This window comes from Lissotriton helveticus, chromosome 2_1, assembly GCF_964261635.1.
Source record: "Lissotriton helveticus chromosome 2_1, aLisHel1.1, whole genome shotgun sequence".
Classification (NCBI taxonomy): Eukaryota; Metazoa; Chordata; class Amphibia; order Caudata; family Salamandridae; genus Lissotriton; species Lissotriton helveticus.
The window spans coordinates 351,649,476-351,672,404 of NC_136059.1; the positions used below are offsets into that span (position 1 = coordinate 351,649,476).

General features: G+C 44.6%; 1 protein-coding gene across 2 annotated transcripts in view; it reads right to left on the reverse strand.

Annotated features, from left to right (window-relative positions):
* NADK2 (NAD kinase 2, mitochondrial) overlaps positions 1 to 22,929 on the reverse strand; it is a 1,023,510-nt gene that overhangs the window by 773,826 nt on the left and 226,755 nt on the right. For both annotated transcript variants that reach the window (XM_078674950.1, XM_078674951.1), the window contains exon 3: positions 16,258 to 16,346. In XM_078674950.1, coding sequence (XP_078531076.1) covers positions 16,258 to 16,346 — 89 coding nt within the window. The remainder of the gene's footprint in view (positions 1 to 16,257; positions 16,347 to 22,929) is intronic.

Consider the following 22,929-nt stretch of genomic DNA (forward strand, 5'->3'; position numbering starts at 1 on the left):
CAGGTGTGTGATCATACATCGTGCACCATGACATCGCGGGCTTTAACCCCGCGGTGAATACTTAGCAAAGCCCAACACTTCGCCATCTTTTACATCGCACGGTGTTAGAATGGCAACGCGCTGATTCCTATTGGCAAGCATGAAAGATCGCCGGCGCTTAAATCGCACACGGCATGACAACGTGATTCATAATTATGCACACATTTCTTCTATTTAATTATTACAGGTCGCCGACCCCGACAGTTTTAAGATAGACACACACGCACCAAAAAGTATGCCAGCAAGCTTAAGTAATCTATGGCAATTTTAATTTTATTTGCTCAGCACATGATTTAAGATTTAAACTAATGCAGCCAAATGGATTTGTCTTCTTTGCTATATGATTTTTTCATTGAAAGTAACATTTCTCTGTGTTTATGATGGTAATAGTGCACATTTTCCAGAACGTAAATAATCGCCTCCGAAATGAAATGGAGAAGTTAACAATCTCATTACTGTGAAATCAAAAATCTTCATTCGGCAGATAAAGAAGGTACTGGATGAATTGGTATTTTGAGTAATGCAGAAAGAATACACATCTGAATGTTTTCCCACGTACACATATACCCAGGAGAGACTGTCAAAACGTGCAAGAGTAAACATAATGGAATTTTTGCAGAAGTACACATTTCTGCGATTATTCCACTTTTCTAATTTTTAACACTGGTAATACTGCTGCAGTACCTCCTCCAGAGATGAAAGCACCATGCTATATCGAATTCTGGTAGTGATATTACCAAATCTCCGGCGCCTGTCAAATCACCTTCCTTTGATGGGAGTCCTATGCACTGGAGGGTCTCACGCATGCGTATGCTCCAAAAACCTCGATTTTGTCACATGCCAGGACCAGCATGCTAATTTGTGCTATAAACTCCGGCAGTTCTGCAACCAAACTCTGGTAAGGCTGTCTGCTGACAGACAGTTTCACACTCCCGAGTAAAGTGCAGTAGCGAAAGGTCATGGGTAGAAAACCTGGCCTGGCAGGAATAAGTGCCAAAGTCAAAACTGTGCATTAAACACGAGGCATTAAATATTCCAGGAGTGGAAACGTGTAATTTCGCAGTTTAAAAAAACAGAACTCCCGCAACTGATGTGAGTGTTGGCATGGACAAAAGCACCACTTGACTCATCAGCCAAGCTGCTGCATAGGGTTGAGAGGTGTGGCGTCGAGAGCACAGTGAAACTCATAATGAGTGGTCGAGTGGAGATGGCTTGGATTTTGAATGCAGGAAGGAGTTTGAGTGATTGACATAGGTTTGACACACTTGATGCAGTTTCAATCCGCACACTTTCCAAACTGTAAGCTAAGCTTTGTAGGTAGATACAGTTTCAACATTTTTGTGAATTATCCAGGATCATAATGAGCATTTCTTGTATTGTTAGAAGGCCGTCACATCTTGCAAAAAAGACTTTATTAGTATTTTGTTAAATGCATCCACCCATCATGCATCCATCCATCCACAATTTTGCTCATCCATGCATCCATCCATCCACAATTTTGCTCATCCATGCATACATCCATCCACCCATCCCCCCACCCACCCACCCATCACGCATCCATCACCAATTGTCACCAACACCCACCCAGTCCTCCATCCACCCACACTTTTGAATTTTTTGCCATCCATGCATCCATCCACCCACCGATCGATCCACCAAGTAAGCATCCATCATGCATCCAGCCATCCACAATTTTGGTCATCCTTGCATCCATACACCCATCCACCCACCCATCCATCATGCAACAACCACCCACCCACCATCCATCCATCCATCCATCCATCCATCCATCCATCAACCCATCATGGATCCTTCCACGGTTTTCCCCACCCATCCATCCAGCCACCCACACTTTTGCAATTTTGGTCATCCAGGCATCCATCCACCCATCCATCATGCATCCATCACCAATTGTCGTCACCCACAAACCCACCCACCACCCACCCACCCACACAGTCATCAATCCACCCACACTTTTGCAATTTTGGTCATCCATGCATCCAGCCACCCGTTGAGCCATCCACCCATCATGCATCCATCCACTTTTGCACCCATCCACCAACCAAACAGTCATCCATCCACCCATCCATCCAGCCACCCATCCATCATGCATCCATCATCAATTGTCGCCACCCACCCAGTCATCCATCCACCAACATGTTTACCATTTTGGTGATCCATGCATCCACCCATCGATCCATCCATCCATCATGCATCCATCCAGCCATCCAACCACCCATCCACCATGCAACCATCACCAATTATATGTATGTTTCATATACAATCATTGTAATAATAACATAAACTGGAACATAACATGTACTGGAGTCCTGCCACTGGAAGTGTTTCAAATCCAATCAGCTTTATTTAACTTGCCCGACCTGCAGATAGATGAGCCACCGTGTTTTCATTGCTGTTGCCAGCGTTGTCATCGCTAGCGATGTAATCGCTAGCGATGTATATGTCATTGCGCCGTTCTAGCATGCGTTGTAAAGCCGTCCGCGATGTAAAAGTCGCGTTGCGATTGCACCACGAAGTAATGCATTCTTTGTAACGGGTGTTTCCCGTGGAATACACATAGAATGTGAATAGGAACTCAGGAACCAGCGTCTAACTCCTGTGCATAGTACATTTCTCTATAATAACATAACATGATGCTTGCTGAATGCATGGAACAGCTTTCTTCCCAAATGATGAGATGTTATCAGCATTTATTACACTTAAATGTGAAAGCGTACTTATGCTGATGCATAATCTAAAATCTACATAGGATCGAAGTCAGATGCTGCTACTAAGGCGCCGCTTTGCCAAATCCTTTGTGGGGTTGTACCTGCAGCGCCCCATTCTAGGCACATGTAGCAGGCATATAAAGAGTACTGGAAGCAGACCCAACTTACTAGCTCTCAAAAACCACTGAAGACACACCTGTTATGCCAACAGCTCGAATTCAAAACAAAATCTGCTCTCACTGTCAGGGTAAAAAAGGCAAGTGAGATATTGCCCTAAAGTGCAATTTCCCAAACATTGGCATTTTAGGGTGGAAAATTTAGCAATTTTGTGCGCCTCTAGAATTAAAAGTCCATAGGGACAACCACCACCCTAGCTGTTTTAAAATTCAGTTTTAAAGTAAAAGTAACTTCTACACGCTACTTAAAATACAAGTTTGTAAATGTCAGTTTCCATAGCAATAATGCCATTAATGTTAGCAGATAAAGGAAGTTATGTGCTTTTGTTCAGATACACATGATTTTAGCTAAATAAAACAGGAATATAATTTAAACAGATGCCTAAAAGTGCCAGCGCTAATACGTGCTTCAACAAAAAAATGTTGCTCGAGAAAACCTGATTCTTTCCTTGCAACTGAGCACACACCCAAAACAGCTGTTTAGGACAGGCTGCAGGAGAGGTGCTAATCACACATCATAAAAGCGTCATTATCATGAGAAGAGACCAGTATGCAGAAGCCGGCTGGAGACGGCCAAGAATTCCAGACTGGGGGATGGGACTAGGTGTAATGGAAAGCAAGTCTGTAAAGTTAAAAGACAGATGCCTGCTTCTGGGTGTGACCGACTTGAGACTCTGAAAGCAAAAACATTGAAACACATACACCTAGACGGAGGCAATCCTTCGTCAAAGTTTTCAGTTCAGAGCTGTTTTTTGCAAGCCACAATTATAAATCCATGAAATGTTCTATGTATGCTGTAACACATTCTTCAATAAATGTGAGTTTTATTTTTAAAGAAAACATTCCTTATGATTGCTCCCAATTAAAGGAATACATTATTTGCAAAGATGTTTTCATGCAGGATTGTTAGAGATATTCACTTTATTTTTTGTGGGTTAAAAGGGTTCAGTGTTGCTTTTCGAATAACCTGCGGGCAGCTGATTTAGTTGCGGCTTAGATACATTAAATCCCAGGACATATGAGGCTTAGTACCCTCATATGTCCTGGGATTTAATGTGGCTGGATGGATGGGTGGATGGATGACTGTTTGGTTGGTGGATGGGTGCAAAAGTGGATGGATGCATGATGGGTGGATGGCTCAACGGGTGGCTGGATGCATGGATGACCAAAATTGCAAAAGTGTGGGTGGATTGATGACTGTGTGGGTGGGTGGTGGGTGGGTTTGTGGGGGACGACAATTGGTGATGGATGCATGATGGATGGGTGGATGGATGCCTGGATGACCAAAATTGCAAAAGTGTGGGTGGCTGGATGGATGGATGGGTGGGGAAAACCGTGGAAGGATCCATGATGGGTTGATGGATGGATGGATGTATGGTGGGTGGGTGGTTGTTGCATGATGGATGGGTGGGTGGATGGGTGTATGGATGCAAGGATGACTAAAATTGTGGATGGCTGGATGCATGATGGATGCTTACTTGGTGGATCGATCGGTGGGTGGATGGATGCATGGATGGCAAAAAATTCAAAAGTGTGGGTGGATGGAGGACTGGGTGGGTGTTGGTGACAATTGGTGATGGATGCGTGATGGGTGGGTGGGTGGGTGGGGGGATGGGTGGATGGATGTATGCATGGATGAGCAAAATTGTGGATGGATGGATGCATGGATGAGCAAAATTGTGGATGGATGGATGCATGGATGAGCAAAATTGTGGATGGATGGATGCATGATGGGTGGATGCATTTAACAAAATACTAATAAAGTCTTTTTTGCAAGATGTGACGGCCTTCTAACAATACAAGAAATGCTCATTATGATCCTGGATAATTCACAAAAATGTTGAAACTGTATCTACCTACAAAGCTTAGCTTACAGTTTGGAAAGTGTGCGGATTGAAACTGCATCAAGTGTGTCAAACCTATGTCAATCACTCAAACTCCTTCCTGCATTCAAAATCCAAGCCATCTCCACTCGACCACTCATTATGAGTTTCACTGTGCTCTCGACGCCACACCTCTCAACCCTATGCAGCAGCTCGGCTGATGAGTCAAGTGGTGCTTTTGTCCATGCCAACACTCACATCAGTTGCGGGAGTTCTGTTTTTTTAAACTGCGAAATTACACGTTTCCACTCCTGGAATATTTAATGCCTCGTGTTTAATGCACAGTTTTGACTTTGGCACTTATTCCTGCCAGGCCAGGTTTTCTACCCATGACCTTTCGCTACTGCACTTTACTCGGGAGTGTGAAACTGTCTGTCAGCAGACAGCCTTACCAGAGTTTGGTTGCAGAACTGCCGGAGTTTATAGCACAAATTAGCATGCTGGTCCTGGCATGTGACAAAATCGAGGTTTTTGGAGCATACGCATGCGTGAGACCCTCCAGTGCATAGGACTCCCATCAAAGGAAGGTGATTTGACAGGCGCCGGAGATTTGGTAATATCACTACCAGAATTCGATATAGCATGGTGCTTTCATCTCTGGAGGAGGTACTGCAGCAGTATTACCAGTGTTAAAAATTAGAAAAGTGGAATAATCGCAGAAATGTGTACTTCTGCAAAAATTCCATTATGTTTACTCTTGCACGTTTTGACAGTCTCTCCTGGGTATATGTGTACGTGGGAAAACATTCAGATGTGTATTCTTTCTGCATTACTCAAAATACCAATTCATCCAGTACCTTCTTTATCTGCCGAATGAAGATTTTTGATTTCACAGTAATGAGATTGTTAACTTCTCCATTTCATTTCGGAGGCGATTATTTACGTTCTGGAAAATGTGCACTATTACCATCATAAACACAGAGAAATGTTACTTTCAATGAAAAAATCATATAGCAAAGAAGACAAATCCATTTGGCTGCATTAGTTTAAATCTTAAATCATGTGCTGAGCAAATAAAATTAAAATTGCCATAGATTACTTAAGCTTGCTGGCATACTTTTTGGTGCGTGTGTGTCTATCTTAAAACTGTCGGGGTCGGCGACCTGTAATAATTAAATAGAAGAAATGTGTGCATAATTATGTATCACGTTGTCATGCCGTGTGCGATTTAAGCGCCGGCGATCTTTCATGCTTGCCAATAGGAATCAGCGCGTTGCCATTCTAACACCGTGCGATGTAAAAGATGGCGAAGTATTCACCGCGGGGTTAAAGCCCGCGATGTCATGGTGCACGATGTATGATCACACACCTGTATTCCACAGCTCAGCTGCAATGAAGGTTGCATCACCGTAGAAACTGTCAGAGCAGCAGCATAAATAAATGCCAGCATTTGTTAATGCGCACAGCTACCTTCGGAGAGATGTCCTGGCGCTGGGGGGCGTTTGGAAGATTAGGCAAGCTATTGCCCAGAGTCACATGGCGCTGGGCTAACCTGCTGCTGGGGCCAGGGACCGAACTGTGAACCCTTTGGTCCAGAGTCAGGTACCCTGGCCACTGCACAACACCTCTTCCCTTACATACACAGCCTATCACCTACAAGAGTAGGAAAAGATGCTCTACATCGGTCAGGATCTCAGAGAGTGGTCCTGTCGGTTATGTGGAAAAAACAGGGGCAGGCTATGAGGCTCAAACCCTAGGAGATGGAGGAGGCTTCACACACTGTGTGTTGCACAGTGATTGATGGCCTGTAGTGGACACTTGGATGGCAGAGGCTGCACACATTGGGTGCTGCAGAGTAAGAGATGGAAAGTGGCATGCACATGGAATGGCAGAGACTGCCCAAATTCTGTGCTGCACAGTGAGTGATGGAATGCAGTGGGCGCATGGACAAAGGATGCTTCAAATATTGTGTGTCGAAGAGTGTTTAATGGAAAGTGGTCTGCCCATGAATAGATGAGGATGCACATATTTTGTGCTTCCCAGTAAATGCTGAGAGCTAGTGAGCACATGGATAATGGGGCTGCACATATTTTGTATTGAACAGTAAATCATATGGAAGGCAGTGTGCACATGGATGGCGGAGGCCACTCACACTGTGTGGTACTCCGTGATAGATTGTAGTGTGTACATGGCGGAGGCTTCACACTGTGTGCTGCGCAGTGAGTGATGGAATATGTGTGTGTGTGTGAGTGTGAGTGTGTGTGTGTGTGTGAGTGTGAGTGTGAGTGTGAGTGTGTGTGTGTGTGTGTGTGTGTGTGTGTGTACACACAAGGCTGCTGACATCCTTTACTGTAGACTGCGTGATGGAAAACAGTAGGCACACGCGTGGAGGAGAATGCACACAAAAATTCCTGCAGTTCCACAGCTGAAATGCTCTGTGCACATCAAATCTGGAGGCTGCTCACATTGTGTGCTACACAGTAATTGATAGGAAGCATTAAGCACATGTATGGAGGGGGCTGCATATATCATATGATGCACAGTGAGAGATGGAATGCTCTGTGTGCATGGATAAAGGAGGCACATTGTGTGCTACACAGTAAGTTCGGGACAGATTTGCGCATTTTGCATAATGCAGTGCAGCAACCAGGCAAACTGTATTGACTGTCAATGCAAGAGTCAGAGGCTAAAGTGGTTTTTGAAATGTAAAAAATAGGCTTCTATTAATTTTGCATGTCTATGCTTTTCAAAGAAAATAGCCACCCAAAAATTAAAAGTGCAACATCATTAGATTAATTTGTTTCTAAAAAAAAAAAAAAAGGAAAATGGGTTATATACATTTAAAAAAGGCATTTGTATTCATGTATTATGTTTTCTAATTGGTATGCTTCTTTAAAATCACTATCTTCTTTGTTGCAAGATGTAATCCAATTGCTGTAGTGTGTTTAATATGCTGTGTTTTTAAGGCTGCAGTACCACCTCCGGTCTACGGGGGCAGAGCGTGCAAAAAAATAAACACACTTTCTAAAAAACAGGTCCCCACAAGGCAAATTAAAAAAAAAAATTGTAACAATTGGCACAGATGTTTATGAACTCATTTAAAAGCATTTAGAAGACTTTACCTTGTCGGGATCTGGGTTCAGGTCCCCCCAGTGCAATCAAGTCCCCACAGCGTAAGTGTGTTACCACACCCAAGTCCCCACAAGGATACTAGCACTAACACACACTAACACACACACACACACACACACACACACACACACACACACACACACACCTACACACACACCTACACACACCTACACACACACACACACACACACACACACACACACACACACACACACACACACACCTACACACACCTACACACACACACACACACCCACACACACACACACACACACACACACACACACACACCTACACACACACACCCACACACACACACCCACACACACTCACACACTAACACATACACACACATACACACACACACACACTAACACATACACACACACACACACATGCTAACACACACACACACTAACACACACACACACACACACACACCTACCTACCTTATATTGCAGTATTATGCCGCTAATTGTACTTGGTTTTCTCTTGCAGCCTGCACACATGTCACTTTTTTCTTATGTATATTAACGTCTGCTCCGTTTGCTACCTCATGTATTTTGTTTGCTCACAAATGTCACTTTTGCCCATTGTTTGCAGTATTATCCTTGTACCTGTGTATTGTACCCTTTTGTAACTTGTTACACGTCACTTTTCTCTTGTAAAACACTGTTTTGCTATTCATGTATTTTGTTTGCTCACAATTGTCACTTTTACCTCATGTAACTTATCGTCTGCTTTTGTCATTTTGTTCATTTGTAATTTTTCTGTTCCTTTTGTGAAGCGCTCTGAAGCCTTCGGGTAAAGTCTGCGCTATATAAAAGCGAATAAATAAATGTAGCTTACACGAGACTGCTGTGCAAGGACCGCCCCGTCAGTGATGAGTTGGTGCAGGCCTTGCACAGCAGTCCCTGCGAAGCACTCAGCCGCCATGCCGCCGCTGACCCGATGGATCCACGTGGGCTGTTTGGAAATGCCCCAGGACCCTGCAAAGGATCAGCACGACCCCGGAGACAGCCTCACAACACCCCCGAGCAGCGCCATCTGCAAGCGGGCTCGGGGGCCTTTTAGAAAGAAAAAGCAGCAAAACTCGGGCCCCGGAGGCCCCGGGACACACAGAGCAGCGCTTGCCGCAAGCGGGCTCGGGGGCATTTTAGAAAAAAAGCTGTAAACTCGGCACTCGGGGCCCAGAGCCCCAGGACCCTCGCAGCCCTGAGCAGCGCCTTGTGCAAGCGGGCTCGGGGGCATTTAAAAAAAAAATGCAACACAAAGCGGCATTTGGGGCCCTGAGCCCCAGGACACCAGGACCCTCGCACCCCCGAGCAGCGCCAGCCGCAAGCGAGCTCAGGGGCATTTTAGAAAAAAAGCTAAAAAACTCGGGCACTCGGTCCACGGAGGCCCAGGGACACACAGAGCCAGCCGCACAACACCCCCGAGCAGCGCCTTGTACACGCGGGCTCGGGGCTTATTTTAAAAAGGGCCTCAGACCCCTAACACCCCCAAAGGACCATGACGCCCCACCAGGAGCCTCCCTCGACAACTGTACACAGGGCTTATTTAAAAAAAAAAAAAGAAATACATGGCCCTCATGACCCCCCCCCCCCCCAAGGACCAGCAAGGACCCATGGACCCCTCCGACTCTCAACACTGGCTTGGTGAGTACAATAATGCTTTCCTTATTTTGAAATTGTATGCAGTGTATTTTATTTTGCTGGCTCTGGGACCCCTAAAGCAGTAGTAGCCTCTAACATTTATTAGCATTAAATGTACAACATCTTGGTAAAATGTTTCTATGCCTTGTAAAAATACACGTTCACCTCTGCATGTACCCTCCTAAAGCCTACAACATTATGCCCCTTAAATACAAAACCCTGCAAACTTGCGCCAGCCCAACAACACCGCCTCTATTAACATTAAATGTCTACACACATAGCTTTAAACTCAAACCTTCAACACAGCCTTTATTCATTTTAAATACATTTACATTACATTTCACGTCTTGTAAAAAAAACTTCATTGGCACCCTTATTCACATTAAACATGTTGCAACGCCTTAAACATTAACAGTTTACAAAGTACTATTTAGCATTTTCAAAACTACAGTTTTGTATACTTTAAATACCACATACACATACATCCTTGCCCCATGCTTTATTTACCTTCCTTAAATTGTCACAGGCGGCTTCAATTTGGTAGAAGTTACTCAGGTCCATTCTTACCTTAAGATCCAAGGGTTGGCGCCGACCTCTGTCCCAGCACTAAACCCATCACAGGTCATCTTTCCAGCCAGAGTCATCAAGTCTTGGCCTAAACTGTCAAAATTCCTGCCAACATGTCCAGTTTCGGCCCAGGGGCTTTGGAGGTGTGTGAATTACGTCCGAGCACTTGGCATCCTGTTTCAGGTTCTCATGGGAAGCCTTGCCACGACATCTGTCTTTTTCAACATCTCAAAGCTCAGGGTGGCTGAACATGGCTTGTGCTTTTTAAAACACACTATGGGTTTCCAACTAATTACAATTTAAAAGCTCCCCTTTTTTTTTCAAACATAAAAAATATCTCCCACACCCTGGGGCTGGGGACTCAGGCCTGCTCAGCAGCTGTTCAGCCTTCAGCTGTCTGCAACCCCCCAGTTTTAAACATGCACTTTCCTATGCACTTTTTTTTTTTAAACATGTACACAATTACCACATGTTTTGCATCCTGTTACTTCTTGGGAATATCCCTACATGTCACCCCCCTTTTAAGGCCAGGACTGTTTAAGGCCAACAGCCTGCGCCCAGGCCCTGTCAAAATTTAAGGCCAGGGTTTCCAGCCAGAGTCATCACGTCTTGGCCTAAACTGTCAAAATTCCTGCCAGCATGTCCAGTTTCGGCCCAGGGGCTTTGGAGTTGTGTGAATTACGTCCGAGCACTTGGCATCCTGTTTCAGGTTCTCATGGGGAAGCCTCTACACGACATCTGTCTTTTTCAACATCTCAGGGGTGGCTGTGGTTCATTATTTTATAACAAGCCCAAGCCTTCACAGGCCCAAGCCTTCCTGGGAAAAGTGAACACGGCTTGTGCTTTTTAAAACACCCTAGGGTTTCCAACCAATTACATTTTAAAAGATCCCTTTTTTTCAAACAGAAAAAACACCTTCCCAACACACAGGGTTGGGGACTCAGGCCTGCTCAGCCTGCAGCTGTCTGCAACTCCAGTTTTAAACATGCACAGACATTTCCAGCCTGCACGCACTTTCCTATGCACTTTTAAAACATGTACACAATTACCACATGTTTTGCAGCCTGTTACTTCTTGGGAATATCCCTACATGTCACACCCCTTTTAAAACCAGGCCTGTTTAATGCCAACAGCCTGCGCCCAGGCCCTGTCAACATTTAAGGCCAGGGTTTCCAGCCAGAGCTGTCAAATTTTCCACACACAAGTTTAAGACTAGGCCTGTCATAATTAAGACTAGACCCATCATATTTAAAGCCAGGATTCCTGGCCGGAGCTGTCAAAATTAAGGCCAGAGTTGAAGTGAAGGTATCCCTATATACTACTTCCCTGGTTTAGGAAAGACCTAAATTAAAACAACAGTCATTGTTGGGGTCACCACTTGAGAATATGTTACTTAATTAAAGAGTTCCATCAGATAGGGGGTAAGGTCAAAGCTAACTATCTTATAAAAGTGAGCGTTAAATCCGTCAGGGCAAGGTGCTTTAAGGAGCTTGAGTGAGTCGATCCCATTCTGGTCCTCCTGTCTCGAAATCGGATTAATCAAACTACTGCGCGCCTCCAAGGAGAGTCGTGGAATGTTGACTGAATTTAGGAACGTGATTGATCGCCCGCATTCAAAGAGTCAGGAGTGTAGAGCTGCTACTGATAGTCTCAGAAGATTCCTACTTTCTCTTCCTCTGAATGAAACACAGTCCCCTTTCCATCCTATCTAGGTCTGTTCCTGTTTAATTCTTAACTGGCAAGCAAGGTGAGAGCCTACTTTGTTACATCGTTAGTAGGTAGTCTTCCTCAGGCATAAAAGGGTAATTTTGGCTCTATTAGCATATATAGCCTGAATCTTCCCCTTCAGGGCCATCACCTTCCTCTAGAGACCAAGAGTGGGTCTGGCCTTACGGGCCTTCTCAGTTAGGGGTCCCTCCTACAATGTCGGTCTCTACTTGACTTTTTGTTGATCTGAAGTTGACAGAGAGATACGCTTAACCCGGATATTTGCTCTAAATGCGTCCCATGTGGTGGAGTATGAAATGTCACTAAAGTCATTCATTGAAAAAAATTATTTAATTGTTTTCCGAATTTCATTGCGAAATAAATGATCTATCGCAAATATAGATAGATAAATATATAATTGGGGAAGTATCACCTGCGAAATCCAGATTTTAGCTTAGGCCCAGAGAGTATAACCTCTAATGGTGCGTTGTTGGATAATATAATTGGATGCATTAGTGCAGATGGAACGGGATAGTGTAGCTGTTGGCTGATCAAAGTATGGTCAATCCTAGATTATGTTCTATTGAAGTGTGAAAAAAGGTGTAGTCACATGTGGTAGGGTAAAGTTCCCTCCATACGTCTATTAAGCCCAAGTGGTGGAGGGCTGAACTGGCAGCCTTGGTAAAGATGCCGGTCTGGGATCTGTGTGAATGGGTTGTATCCAAAGCAGGGTCCTAAATCATGTTAAAGTCTCCCAGCAATATTATGTCTCCTTCAGCAAAGCCGCCCAAGCAAGTAGAGGAAGGCCAAAAGAAATTGCCCCGCATTAGGGGCACATATTGCAGCTATAGTACACTTAGCCCTTTAACCATTAAAATCCTCTCCTCCTTACCTGTCTTGCTGCACAAAGTATTAAATTTAACCGAGAAGTGAAATAGTAACGCCACCCCTTTATATGTTTGGAAACGGTAGAGGATCTATAAATAAGTGGATAGGATTTGTGATGTTGTCTCTTCTTTTAACTCCGTTTAAGATGCGTTTCTTAAAGGGCTACTATATCAAAATGGTGATCACCGAGGTATTTCGAAAGCTGGTGTTGTTTATTGGGAGAGTTTAAACCCCTAATATTTCACGTAAAGATACTTAACGTCATATCAGGAGTTTAAAGTTGAACCTGGGGATAGGAGTTGCTCCAATACGAATATTCAAGGGTTCAATAAGACTTACATCCCCGCTCCGCCCCTCCTCAATCTCCCCATCCTATCCCACCCACCACATTCCGCATCCCTCCATGCCAGCAAAACTAACCAACTAAAAAGAAAGCATCCGAAATACAGAGTATAAGCACTTTGGCGAATTATTAGTAACATCTATTGTGGAATTAAACAGGTATTGGACACAAACCGGCTCTAGTTCCCCGCAGACCATACCTAATAATCATGAGTCCATCATGAACTGCATCACAGAATATGTGGCTGAGAACTCTACCAACAGGGTAGAGACCTTAAACTTTACAAACAGCTTAGAATCCTTACGCCTACAGACAAGCCTTCTAGAGGATCAAACCTTTGCTCATTTCCACAGGGACCAATGTCACACAGGGAGACCAATAGTCCAGTGGGGGAACCGTTATCAGAGTATCCAAGAGGTGAGAAGTGGGGGGTCCGTCAGCAAAGAAACACCCAGGAAGGAAGAATAGAGCACCCCCTTATTATTTTGGATTAGTTTTCCTACCCTTCTTCTGTGAGAGCCATGGTCTAGAGGAGTGCTCAGTCTCAGCCAACCTTGGGGAAGCCCCTCCGGGAGTATTGTTACTCATAGTCACCACGTCAGTTATACCAATAATGAGACAGCCCCACTCAACTCTGTAAAATGATGTTTGTTATTAAACTCTAAGGCAATACCAAATGGGTAGTTCCATCTGTATTTAATGTGGGGGTCTTTCAGCGCTGCAGTGACTGGTCTCAAATGTAATCTGCGGCCAGGGTAGCCGGGGCCCTAAACGGATATAGGGAACATGTCGCTCCTTCAAATATTACATTGTCGCATTTCTAAGCTAACTGAAAGATCAGTTCCTTCATTTTAATCAAACTCAGCTTGGCCAGGACATCCCTGGGTAGCTTCCGTTCACCAGCAGCCTGCGGACCCACTCTATGCACAAGTTCGATCTGCTCCGGGTGGAAATCAGCCAAGACAACAGAAAAAAGGCCAACCATGAAAGCTGCGAAGTCGGGTCCCTCACTTCCCTCCGCCAAGTCCCAAACTCTTATATTATCTCAATGGGAGCGATTCTCTAAATTTTCGCACTTAAGGAGAGCAGCCTGCAGCTGGGAGTGGAGGAGTTACATCTTCCACTCCATCAGTGTCATCCGTTGGGCCATCTCTAAAAGTTTCGCCTCCATGGCCAGCGCACGAAACTCAACCGAATCCACATCGGCCTGGAGGGAAACTAGGCGAGAATTAACCTCCGCTTTGAAGACTTCAATGTCTGTCTTGAGTTTCTCCCATAGCTCGCTCTTAAATTCCTTTTAAGAAAGAAGTCTTTCGTTAGTGCCATATTGTCTCCAGTGAAGAGGCTATTGAGCCCTGAACTGACCTCTGCTAATGCAAAATAACTCAAAACTCTGTTGGCCTGGACCTTCTTACGCAACAGAGGCAGGCAAGGGACACAGTGTTGACAGAATCCAGAGATCACAGCAATCCCATGTAGGCCCAGACGAGGATCCGGTCCGAAGCAGCTCTCTGGGAGAAGACTCAATCCCAAACCTAGGGTAGCAGTCTCAGCAACGCGCTCTTGTCTAGGTGCCTCAGGAGATTTAGGAGGCACCCTCTGCTTTACATCAAAATGTACCTCTCCAGGGCCCACATAGTATATAGTGCTGGGCAGCTGCCTTTAATGATGTCCAGTCACCAGACTGTCGCTCGTTTTGCAGGGAGGAAATGAAGGTGTGTCATGGTGTTGTGCTGCCTGCCATGCAAAGCTGATATCACAGCCAGTGATCAGAGGCCCCAGTCGACTACCCTCTTGGGGTCAGGAATCCAGTACCGCAGAACCTCCGCAGCCATGCCAGCTACAGAAGCGCCAGGTAGGGATTATCATTTTCTTTCAGGTATGCTATGGAATCAGGGACCTATGCAGTTCCCCGCTACTAACTCGGGAGCGTCTCCCAGTTGGGCTACCGCCTTACTGCCTCGCCGCTGATGCTGAATCACAATGGTGCCGCCATCCACATCAACGACTCTAAACAATGAAAGACTTCGCTCGGTGGCCGTGATACCCAGAGTGGGGTGTTCACGTTTGGTATGCAGGAAGGCAAGGCCACAACATGGGTTGGGCACCAGCTAGGCATGAGCAGTCGCGCCTGCCATACTGCCTCGGCCATCCGGTCTCCATCTGTTTGGCACCGAGGGTTCTCTCTCCAGAGGTTCGGGAGGTACATTGTCAGGGAGCCTCAGTGAGCCACCGTCCCAACTCGGTCCGATTATGGTTTTTAAATGATAGATGCCATCAAATTAGCGTCCATCCGCGGAATACAAAGCCATGATGGCTTGCCACACCCCCAGATCTACCTTTTTATATAAATGCCCATGCCTCCGATATCCGCATTTTACTCTTCGTGTCTGGTCTGTAGATGGCAATCTATAGGACGGGGGGGGGGGGGGAGATCTTAAACAGCTACTTACTAACAGGATGGTGTTCTTCGCCATAGGAATGACTCACCAGTTTTCATGTTCCGTCGCTCAAAATGCCTTTCTGGTCTGTGAAGACTTAAAATTACTTCTCCGTCCGTCTATTGATTATCAGTAACTCACTACTGTAACCAAGACTAAACTTCAATGAAGTTCTATCCCTTGCAATCCTCCTATTGAAAGAACCCAAATGTTTTTAAAAATGCTACAAATTTTCATAGGGTATGATGCTAGCCACAAAACAGCAGTACAGTATCTTCCATTAACCCCACCAATTTCGGTGGGAATTTTAAGCAGATCTAATAGCCAGCAGGATAACTCGAAAGAGTTAAACAATTGTTGTTGGGATATGCACTAATATGCAGGTCATGAGTTGGAATCCTGGCAAGGCCAACTTAGCCATCCAAAATCCAGAGTTAAGCAAATGTAGGACCATCGAACTGGGTAAAAGTAATATCCATTATTTACAACATGGTACTGCATAAATATAAGTTATTTTAACAATACTTCAGTATGACCTTACAAGTTGGTGGAGAAACGCAGTATAAAGGTGGTTCTAAGGCATGAATACATTCAGAACATCTGTGATAAAGCGGGTTTGAGAACCTCTCTGATTAAACCAGAAGATGGTAGCATAAGCAGAACACATGAATATAAAAGACACCTGCTACAAAACATGTTTTCAAAGTTCTGCAGTCTAACTCTATAACATAATTTAGAACACCCCAATAAAGTTTACCTCCAGCTGATATAACGGCATCTGCCCATCGAACAGTTTCTTCATCATATTCTCTTCGTTTTACGAGCTGCACATCAATGCCCTCATTCCTAATGAAGGCAAAAAAGAAACAAGCATTTACAATGCAATGGTTTTGCCTTTGTTAAAGTTAGAGCTATTGGCATTGCTCTTGACATTATTTTTTTTATTTTTATTTTTTTTAACATAAATAAATGGCATTGTCATTTACAATGCCAATAGCTTAATCTCTTGCAAATGCCACACACAAACACCCAAAGAGAGCCCCCCCCACACACACACAGAGCCCTCCACAGACACACCCACACAGAGCCCCCCACACACACAGAGCCCCCCACACACACCCACACAGAGCCCCACACACACTGCGAGCCCCCCCCACACACTGCGAGCCCCACACACACAGAATGTGTCCTGGGATAGTGCACTCCTCTTGGGGCACGACGGCGTCACGACAGCCCTTGTGCAATGTGTGCCCGCCCCACTGCACGCACATTTTTTTACACTCAGGCGGGGACACACAATACACACTCTCACACTGATACTCAACACGTAGACACATATGCAGAGAGACTGAGAGACATGCAGACGGACGAGCTGACACGCACAGGCACACTCACTCAGCCACACAATGCGCAGACAGACATACACACATGAAGAAACCCGCACAGACACGCGCACAAACACACAGGCGCATACACATAGTACATACACACATAAGTATGTACACACATGTATTAGTACGCTCAAAAGTGTATACACAAACACCATTATTCACGGTGCATTCGTAGGTGGCTGGAGGGGTGGACGGCACAAACCTATCCTGACCTGCTTGCAATAAATAAATAAATAATTTAAAAAAAAGAAAGTCAACTATTGGATTCAAATTTGATTGAGGTGGACTAGCAAATCTGTAATCTCTGAACGCCTTAAAGACCACTCAATTGACAAATGCAGAATGTGACGTGGAAGTTATTGTAGAATTTTGGCAATCTGATGTTTAGACTGGGCATGCAGGCGGGACAAAGTGATCAAAGAAGCGACAGAAGAGCATCTGGACATACAAATTAGTTGGATGAAAATTCACTGGACATATTTTGAATATACCACACAAGTAAGGAACGTTATGTTTAAATACATAAAAAGGGACTAGATTGGGTATCTGAAACTAGTCCCTCACAAGCTCTTAGTGGCATGAACACAGTATGAGGTGACATGGATCCCCACTTGCTTCATTTCCTTCATGCCATTCAAAGCATCCCGAAGGCCATCATTCTCAAATCTTGGGCGGAGATGTCAGAATTGGAGTATTTAAATATTATCAGCTTTCGATCCTGGGGTGCACAATGATTTCTGCAGCACCTACATTACTTACTCAGGTTCCTTCGATTAACATTAATAAAAAGCAACATACATACGTTAGGAAATCCATGTATCAATTACAAATACTAAAAAGCAAAGAAAGAACATAGAGAGAACTGACACTGATGAGCCACTCTTCCCTGAGGTTACCAGATGGCAGTCGCCAAGGACACACGTTTTCCAATAGCATTTTCCTTCGGCATATAAATATAGCTGTTCCAACTAAACTAAACCATGACTACAGCACCCAGAATGCACTCGCTGGTTTGATAAACGCCAAGTAGAAACACAGTCACATATGTAAACACCACTCCACCTGCTCAAAGCACATCATCCGCCTCCACTTGCTCCCTTCCAGCCTCCAACCATCGCTCTCATCTGCCTCTTCCAAAAATAAACATCTCCCTTCCCCATCAACTCCAGTACTCACCGCTAAGATGTTCACCAGGCTGGTCTTGCCGCTGTACTGCAGCCCGACCAGGGTCAGCTCCATCTCCTCCCGCCAGAAGAGCGAGCGCAGCCAGCCCAAGAGCCGGGAGAGCAGCCCCATCCTAAAGCAGTGAGGCACCGGTGTAGGCAGGAGGAGAACCGGGCGCTAAAAACAGGCCCGGACACTAAACGGCAGAAAGCAACGTTTTTGCAACCGGAAAGATAATACAACTGGCCCATGGTTCTCTTGCATTGTAAGGTTCGGTTGACATTTACAAACCTCTTTTACCCTAATTGCATGCATTATTCCCAGTATCTCGGTTTCACTGAGATTAAAATGTATTTTCTCTGAATGCATTCTGAGGCGCAGATACAGACTGCCGGCATATATGAAACATGTCTGTTTCTGATTATGAAAACAGAGCTGTCGGTTTTGGCAATGGAAACACTGGGTCGATCTTCAAAATAGATTACGTTTTTTCCTGTTGGACATAAAATCATAGTGACGTAACGAAAAATGCATTCTGACCCCTACGCATGAAGTTTTTGTTGGTCTCCTGCGATTACCAGCATGTCAACACCAAGAACTCAGCCAGGGACATCACACATGTTATTTACAAAAGACTTGGGTTTGGTGTCCACTGTCTCCCCAAATCCATGTTATGTCCCTGAAAGCCCCCAGAAGGCAGAGGTGCGACAGTGGCCCTTCCCGTGCATGGGTCCAAGCAAATTCTCCACAGTCGACACTACACACATACATGGAGTATGGGAAGGCTACAAAAAGTCTCTTGACAAAACATCACGCGCAAATGCGGCATGTGCCAGTGTTTGCCACATTACTAAACCACATGCTTGCATTTCGAAGACACTGGCATTAATATGTAAAACAAACATTTTACACACACATACTGAGATGGAACAAATTCCAAATGTGGCTAGTTTGCTTCCAATACCTCCCCCTGCGTTTCTGGCGTTTGTATAGTACACATATGCCTTTGTAAACTTGAGGAATAAGTAAACAATATTTTACATGTGTGGTTTTATCTCCCACCTTCTCATACCACATTCGAGACAGCTGCATACATCTTTATACATTTTAGATGAATGTCAATGAATGCAAAGAGCGCTGCGGTGTAAATACATGGCAATTGAAATGCACTGTACCTTTAAGAAGTACCGAGGTCCAGATCTTGGTTCTCGGCCGGATAGAGCATATTTCCCCTCAGTTATTGGGACAACTAACCCAAAACGCGGACCGGCTGCACGATGTTGAATGGCTGCACGCATTCAGCTTCACAGCTCCGCTCCTGCCGTCTCTTCCCCCGGGGCTCCCTCAGCACACGGGAGCCCCGCACCAGCCAGCACTTCTCCTCCGGGGCTCCGAAATGACGGCGGCTGCAATGAGGGCGGGTGCCGTCAATGCCAGCACAGATTCGGGGGCGTTCCCGAGAACAGGCTTTCGGCTGACGTAGCCAAAAGCGAAAAATTCTCGGGAACACCCCCGAATCTGGTCCGGGATTGACGGACAGAGCCCTCTCCCAATGGCTAGCCTCCATTTATGGAGCTAGCTAATGGGAGGAGGGGGCGGATACCCGACCCCACAGAGAAAAACATAAGGTTTTTCCTAGCGCATGCGTACTTCGTACGCATTTGCTAGGCAAAACCTAAAAAGGAGTACAGCAATACATTTAATCAAACCACTTTTTTGACACAAAAACGTTTTTACTTCCAACAATCAGTTGTTTTTTTAAAAAAATGAATTCTCTAACTATTGAAAAATTATGACCTTTGGGCAAAATCGTGTATGTTTCACACTTGAAGGTGAATGCAAAATTGCAACTCTCTCGGTTGACTTTTTAATTAATTAAATTTGCCTAACACTAGTCCAGAAATTATACCTGGGGTAGAATGCAGAATTTCACATCTATTAAAGGTCGATACAGAAACGGACTTTAAAGCTTGTGACAAAACGGCATACAACAGCCCTAATCCATAAACACTCAGCTGTACAAAAGGAAGCATGTCTAATGTAAAACAATAAGTATTCTGAATACTCCCACTGCTCTAGCTTCTTCAGTTTCTTATCATACACATAACTATAATGGTTGTACACAACTGCTTGGTTAGCACAGGCCAAATTTATTTTAAAAGATCTGACCGAGCCTGCCCAGAGAATTTTGTTTTAGTATAAATGCAGTTATTGAAACAAATTGTTAATATGAACATCATTGTTATTTAAAAACTTTAATTCAAAATAACTATTTTGGCCAAAACAGCACAAAGAGCCATGTGGGTTATAATGTTTAAAACATTACACACAAAAGGTACCAACTGTCAGGGACTGTCCAGGACTATGCCAGGTACACAGTCAGGGACTTGGGCAAGAACTGGGTGGAAAACGTACACAGAAAGAAGTGCAGCGCTGCCCAGGATCACACAGGAAGTCAGAGGAGAAAAAGGGATCCAAAGGGGAAGGCTGTATAAGTAAACAAGATGGTTAAGACTCAAAGGATGGGTACCCAAGAGGCAATTTAACATTAAGAATAACTACACCCAGGATGGACGTGCAGATATATATATATATATATATATATCTCTTTTCAAAAGAAGGGTTGCTCCACAAGGAATAAAACCGGAGGGACACAGCGGGGTACCACGAAGATTTGTTTATTGCAGCAAGGTTACGGCATGACGCGTTTCGGCGAGTTGTGCCTTAATCATATGCCCTGTTAAACATGGTATGGAGATATATATATATATATATATATATATACACACACACACACACACACACACACAGGTACTGAAGAAGCAACACAAAACATGGTATGATGAAAAAATTACAGTCAGAAGCCCATGTTTTTGTGGATGATATTAACCAGAATGATCTCAATCTTAAATTTACCTCCCACATTAATAAAACTAGTGCGGAATTTTTAGATGTAAAGATTTACATTGAAGATGAAAGAATTGAGACAACTTTACACAGGAAATCCACAGCTGGTAACGCCACCCTCCATGCCACAAGTTTGCACCCCAAACATTTGATTGCCAGTATTCCTTATGGAGAAATTTTAAGATTAAAGCGCATATGTAGCACTGAAATTGAGTTTGTAAAGTGCCAATAATGATTTAATTGCACGATTGAAAGTTCGAGGGTACTCCAATGAGTTGTTACAAAAAGCAATTAAAAAGGCAGAAGAAAGATCTAGAGAAAGCCTTTTTGAGTCTCAGGATTCTGCGGCAGCAGTACTTAAACCAGGGGAGATCATTGCTGAAAATGCAGGAGAAACTGTTTGCCCTAGACTAATAACAACGTTCAGTAGGGAAGAGAGGAAGTTGAGCCATAGTTAAGAAAAATTGGCCGATCCTCAAAAATTGTTAACGTGTTGGGTCCAAAACTATCTAGTAGTCCCATTATAACATTCAGAAGAGCTAATAATATGGTTAGAAAACTAGATAAGAATAGTCCTGAAACACTTTCTGCTAGTATGTGGCTCAAACCGCCCAATGGATTTCGAAAATGTTCCAGTTGTAGAGCGTGTAAGTTCGGAGTCAATACTACTCATTTTCGGACTCCTTTCAGTGCTCAGGATGTAGCAATTTCAGGGAGTTATGATTGCAGAACAGAATTTGCTGTGTATGTCCTGACGTGCACCTGTGGATTGAGTTATGTTGGGAGTACCAAGCTACAGGTGCACGTCAGGATTTTGCAGCACCTTCGTGCTATCTTACATACTGACCCTGCCTACCCGGTGGCACGCCACCCCGAAATCGCGTAGAGGTGGCGATCGTGAACTGCAATTGCGCCAGTTAGAAACAAAAATTATACTTGAATTGGATAGCAAATGGCTGAGGGTGTCAGGAACTGAACTTGCGCCTACCGAACTACACATCCCATGATGCTCGGGCCTCTGACTACAACTCCCATGATTCTTTGCTGCACATGGGTTATAGCGAGTCTGGGCGCCGGAGCGGGTGTACTTGATTCTTTCCTGTTTCCCTGCGGAAGCGCTTGCGGCTCGTTCTGCTGTTGAACTTCTGGATTGAGGAATCTCCTGACAGTATTGCCGGCTGGTGATATCGTCGTCTTGGTAAAGTACCGCGCCTTTCCTCAGGCGCTTCTGTGATTGCTTCATGTGGGCTTCTGCTCAGTGACTTGGCTTGTGCTGGTGTTTATCTTCTTTTTGGGGCATTTAAAAAACTAAAGACTAGTGAGAGGAGGAGTGGTAGCAAGTCGGCTGCAGCGTGTGGATTCAGATCCGTCCAGTGGCGGAATTTAGGGGGGGCTCCTCCACATTACCGTCATGAACTCATGACGATTGGATTAACTGTTGTTTGTGGATTACAAGTACCAAAGCGGACGGCGGTAGTGCTGGAACTACGCCCTGCCGTGTTTGGGGTTACTTATGACTTTTCCTGCGTTTGGGGCTTAACAGTGGTATGGATGAAGGAATCGATATCACTGGTCTATAATTACTTTGGAGATTGTTTGGAGCGGGAGGTTAATCTCCCTGGGGTAGGTCACTTTCCCTAGTGTTCTATACTCCCATTGATACTGCGTTATTCATTGACTCTAATGTTGGCATTTATGTTGTGTAGGGAAGGAGAGAAGGAGGAGTACGTGTTGGCTGGAAGCTCAAAGGGCAGAAAAGGGCAGGTGAAATATTTTTCCTTTTTTTTAGCGAGAATTGAATGAGTGTAGGGTTAAAGAACTGCATTAACCTGTGTACCTTTGTTTTACAGCTTCCCTTTCCCAGCAGCCCCCTTCCTTTCCTTTCCCGGGTTGTTTCCCCTTTTTGGGGTTTTTTCCCTCACCGTATCACTTGAACACCCTGTGATTACATATTCAGGGTGTTCGGG